General features: G+C 55.8%; 2 protein-coding genes across 3 annotated transcripts in view; one reads left to right on the plus strand and one right to left on the minus strand.

Annotated features, from left to right (window-relative positions):
* jazf1a (JAZF zinc finger 1a) overlaps positions 1-727 on the plus strand; it is a 10,741-nt gene extending 10,014 nt beyond the window's left edge. Inside the window, exon 6 of the mRNA XM_036515761.1 lies at positions 40-727. Coding sequence (XP_036371654.1) covers positions 40-49 — 10 coding nt within the window. The 3' untranslated portion in view covers positions 50-727. The remainder of the gene's footprint in view (positions 1-39) is intronic.
* A 26-nt stretch (positions 728-753) lies between these two features.
* Positions 754-5,000, minus strand: part of tax1bp1a (Tax1 (human T-cell leukemia virus type I) binding protein 1a) — a 15,267-nt gene continuing 11,020 nt past the window's right edge. Inside the window, exons 12-18 of one of the 2 annotated variants that reach the window (XM_036515758.1) lie at positions 4,556-4,611; positions 4,047-4,172; positions 3,522-3,608; positions 3,281-3,437; positions 3,053-3,189; positions 2,490-2,548; positions 754-1,699 (exon numbers count right to left, since the gene is read on the minus strand). In XM_036515758.1, the coding sequence (XP_036371651.1) occupies positions 1,459-1,699; positions 2,490-2,548; positions 3,053-3,189; positions 3,281-3,437; positions 3,522-3,608; positions 4,047-4,172; positions 4,556-4,611 (863 nt within the window). In that variant the 3' untranslated portion in view covers positions 754-1,458. The remainder of the gene's footprint in view (positions 1,700-2,489; positions 2,549-3,052; positions 3,190-3,280; positions 3,438-3,521; positions 3,609-4,046; positions 4,173-4,555; positions 4,612-5,000) is intronic. The other variant, XM_036515760.1, reaches the window with a different exon arrangement.

Genomic DNA, 5,000 nt, shown 5'->3' on the forward strand with positions numbered 1-5,000 from the left:
GGAGCCTTATTCCTAGTGTTTCTCTGCGTTTATTCACAGTGCCAGATAGACCAGGCCCCCAGCTGCTGACCTGCAGACAGACCTGCCACTGAGTACTGATCCTGGATCAGCTGCAGCTGTGGGTTCTTCATATTATGGGTGGGGTTGCAGTAGAAGTCCTGGGACTGTGTTTGTGGGCCAAAGTCCACAGGTACAGGAGTTTGGCAAATCTGGTTTCACGTGGGCAACTTGTCTGCTTGGCTGTGACATCACGGCTGCTGAGCTGTGACATCATGGCTGCCTGGCTGTGACATCAGCACGTTATTGTCATGTTGCTATGCTCAGACCCACGGGACTCACGGCTGCGGTGAAAGCAGCACCGCAGACGCCTGGCCACGCCCCTCCCCTCGTCCCTGTGACCCTGGGGAAGGTGGGAGGGGGCGGGCCCCGCCTGTGTGTGGGCGGGGCTCTCTGCAGCCCTGCCAAACAGTCATAAAGCCCCAGGATACCCAGGGTCGCCGTGGAGACCCCGCCTTTAACAGCGTGTCAGTATTAAACAGCAGGCGCAGTGTGAAGGGCCATTTCATATACAGTGTACAGTGAATGTGATGTAACGTGTGTCTGTGGAAGTGCTTTTAAATTATATTTTGGTATGTTTCTGTGGAAAACCATGTTTCCTCGTATGTGTTTGAAGGCAACGGAAGTCAACCGAAGGTGATTTTACCACATCAGACTTGTCTTTAAAAAAAAAAGCTGCTTGATTAATGTACATCTGATTCCATTGGAAAATAAAGAATTACATCAGTGACTGGAGTGTTTACTGAGTGAGCTGCGTACTGCCAGCCGCACACCCAGAGTTTATTCAGCTGCGTTTCACACAGACGCCTCCGGGCGGCCACATTTCAGAGGCTGCGGGAGTCAGATCAGCCGGCAGGAAGAGGCTGAATAGGGCAGAGAGACACAGAATCACTAGACCAGTCTGTCCTCTGAGAGCAACGGTGTGACTGGGAGGTTAAATGAGACCATGACACACAGAGAAGGACCACCAGAGCTTCTCAGAGGCTTTGGCTCTGGAACAGCAGAGGTCTACAAAAGCATGTCTGCCTCCATATGCAGGCAGGCTGAGCAGTGTGCTGGACAGACCTGGTGACTCTGTATCTGGATGCAATGCAAACGGCAATGTTTACACAGAAAGTCCATGTCCTTCCATAAATACATCCATAGTAAAGCTTTTAACATCCAGTGCAATTCGGTTCAGGGCATTTCTGAGCCAGAAGCCCCCTCTGCCCCCCCCTGCTGCTGGAGTCCTCTCCCACAATTCAATGCGGTGCATCACCGCCAACCTCACTGCAGATGAATAGCTCACCTGTCGAGCCCAGTGGCCAGGTGTGGTCACAGGTGATGTCATTCACACATGAAATAACGACAGCGTATGGTCCCATAATAGAGTCTTCAATACCCAGAAATGACGGAGCAGCGCTACTCAAACTGGCCAGCAGGGCGGCGATACGGCTGCTCCGCGGGAGCATCGGGGGTGTTGCCGTGGAAATGCATGTGCACATGCCTCTCGTACGCCTGCTGATTGCAGTCGAGGGGGAACTGCTGGCTGCAGACGGGACACGCCCTCCAGTGGCCGTCCACGTGCTCCTCGAAACGGCTCTGCTCAAACTGCGGGGGGAACACCAGCTCACACAGCGGACAGCGCCTCCGACTGCCCGACCTGCAAACACAGAGAAACACCGCGAGGGAGTGCGTGTGTGTGTGTGTGTGCGTGTGTGTGTGTGTGTGTGTATGTGTGTGTGTGTGTGTGTGTGTGTGTGAGAGAGAGAGAGACACAGGGAGTGTGTGTGTGTGTGTGTGTGTGTGTGTGTGTGTGCGTGTGTATGTGTGTGTGTGTGTGTGTGTGTGTGTGTGTGTGTGTGTGTGTGTGTGAGAGAGAGAGAGACACAGGGAGTGTGTGTGTGTGTGTGTGTGTGTGTGTGTGTGTGTGCGTGTGTATGTGTGTGTGTGTGTGTGTGTGTGTGTGTGTGTGTGAGAGAGACACAGGGAGTGTGTGTGTGTGTGTGTGTGTGTGTGTGTGTGTGAGAGAGACACAGGGAGTGTGTGTGTGTGTGTGAGAGAGACACAGGGAGTGTGTGTGTGTGTATGTGTGTGAGACACGGGGAGTGTGTGTGTGTGTGTGTGTGTGTGTGTGAGACACGGGGAGTGTGTGTGTGTGTGTGTGTGTGTGTGAGACACAGGGAGTGTGTATGTGTGTGAGACACGGGGAGTGTGTGTGTGTGTGTGTGTGTGTGTGTGAGACACAGGGAGTGTGTGTGTGTGTGTGAGACAGTGAAGGAGTGTGTGAGTGTGTGTGTGTGTGTGTGTGAGACACAGGGAGTGTGTGTGTGTGTGTGTGTGTGTGTGTGAGACACAGGGAGTGTGTGTGTGTGTGTGTGTGTGTGTGTGAGACACAGGGAGTGTGTGTGTGTGTGTGTGTGAGACAGTGAAGGAGTGTGTGAGTGTGTTACCTGGAGTCAAAGCAAAAGCTGGTCCTGCTGCCACTGAAGGCCTCGGCAGCGCCGCCCTGCTGGAGGGAGACAGAGAGGCAGCGTTTAGGCTCGGTAACAGTGACAGCTGCTCTGCTGTCGGCTCGCACCCGTCTCCAGCGAAAGGTTAACATCGCTGTAATGCAGCACAGGCTCGGCGCTGCCGCGGGGGTCGTGGTCTCTCTGCTGCAGCAAAGAGCACAGGCCAGAACTCTGCGCTCCACCACTCACCAGCCTGACCCTCCAATCACAATTAGCCTTTACTTTATCCCTCTAATCACTCACACGCTCCCAATTATCTCTCCTCTCCTCTCTAACGAGCTGCTGCAGTGCACTGTAACTGAGGATTTATGTAAATTCCCTTCCTTCTGTTCGCCTTCAGCCCCAGCCTGAGATGGGGGGATGACAGGAGGGAAACAGAGGGGAGAGAAGAAGGAGGGAGGCGAGAGAGGGGGAGGGAGGACGGGCGACCATGAAGCTGGCGTTTGGAGGAGGTGTGTGAGATCTGGGGGACAGAGCGATGGGGTGTGGGGGGGGGGTCTCACGTTGCTGCACCCCTTGGGCTCCTCCAGGCCATCGGGGGGGTTCAGGTTTCTGGTTGGCTGGATACAGACCACATCGCTGTCCTGGGAGGGGGGTCCCACACCGAGGGGCCCGGGGGGGAACTCACTGTCCGCTCCGCCTTGGGGGGGCAGAGACCAGGATGTGTCACCACGACAACACGTGCTTCAGCATGTGGTGTAAAGGAGTGGAATTGCAGAAAGATCGCCCACCTCGTGCAGGGTGTGAGGAGTAGGGGTTCCCAAACTGCAGCTCTGCCGGGCATTGTGGGTAGGGAATGGGGTAGTGCAGGAATATGGGCGTGGCCCCCTCTGACCGTGAGCCCTGCTCCATCCTGTCCTGCGGCCCCTCTGCCCCTCTCTGAAGCTCCTGTACAGCAGAGGGGCGTGGCTGTGACACACGCTGCGACACTCACACTGAGAGACAGGCCAGCAGGGCGGCGGTCTGCCTCACCTCCTCCAGCTTCTCCTTCTCCTTCAGAACCTCCACCACTCGCTCCTCCAGCATCTTCACCTCCTGCTCCTTCTCTGCCATCTGGCTCTGTGAGGCAGACGTTACAAACACGTCAAACAGAAACTCTGAGGAAGACTTTAACCATCTAACAGAGGGCCAGGCCGCTCTCACAGAGTGACTCTCAGGGAGAGCAGGCCAGATAAAGGCACCTTCAGACACAGACACTGTGGGCCATTAGGGTGATCTACAGGATCCAGGCCCTCACCACAGCAGTGTGTGAAAGCTCCCCCCTCTCCGCCTGCATCAGCAAAAGCTCCCTGCAGCCCCCTCACTGCCGCTCTCTGCCCTCACAGGGACACCCTGACCCTGGCCATGGGAGGGGGGGGGCTCACCCTGACCCTGGCCATGGGAGGGGGGGGGGCTCACCCTGACCCTGGCCATGGGAGGGGGGGGGCTCACCCTGACCCTGGCCATGGGAGGGGGGGGGCTCACCCTGACCCTGGCCATGGGAGGGGGGGGGCTCACCTTGTGGCGCTCCTCCTCGGCTGCCAGCTGCAGCGTCAGGCTCTCAGTCAGACTGCACTGCGCACGCCACTTCTGCTCCATCTCAGCCAGCTCCTCCTCCAACACAGCACTGCACTGCTTCTCCTGCTACACACAGAGACACACACACACACACACACACACACACACACACACACACACACACACACACACACACGCACATACACACCACACACACACACACACACATACACACCACACACACACACACACACACATACACACCACACACACACACACATACACACCACACACACACACACCACACACAGCTTGAGGTACTAGCTTGAGATACTAATTTTAAACCAATTTATTTATCCACAAGTGACTCAACAAAACAAGACAATTTCTACCCACCAACACAAACACCCATGCAGGCACACACACACACACACACACACATACACACACACACACACACACACACACACATACACACACACACACACACACACACACACACCACTCACGCTCAGCATCTCTTCAGCAGTGGGGGCAGGTGGGGTATCCTTGGGGTCCTGGGATACTGATATAAGCAGAGAGACACATCATACGGGGTACAGGTGTGTGTGGTACAGGGTACAGGTGTGTGTGGTACGGGGTACAGGTGTGTGTGTGGTACAGGGTACAGGTGTGTGTGTGTGGTACGGGATACAGGTGTGTGTGGTACAGGGTACAGGTGTGTGTGTGGTACAGGGTACAGGTGTGTGTGTGTGGTACGGGGTACAGGTGTGTGTGGTACGGGGTACAGGTGTGTGTGGTACGGGGTACAGGTGTGTGCATGGTACGGGATACAGGTGTGTGTGGTACGGGGTACAGGTGTGTGTGGTACAGGGTACAGGTGTGTGTGTGGTACGGGATACAGGTGTGTGTGGTACGGGGTACAGGTGTGTGTGGTACAGGGTACAGGTGTGT

Source organism: Megalops cyprinoides, chromosome 21 (assembly GCF_013368585.1).
Source record: "Megalops cyprinoides isolate fMegCyp1 chromosome 21, fMegCyp1.pri, whole genome shotgun sequence".
Lineage (NCBI taxonomy): Eukaryota > Metazoa > Chordata > Actinopteri > Elopiformes > Megalopidae > Megalops > Megalops cyprinoides.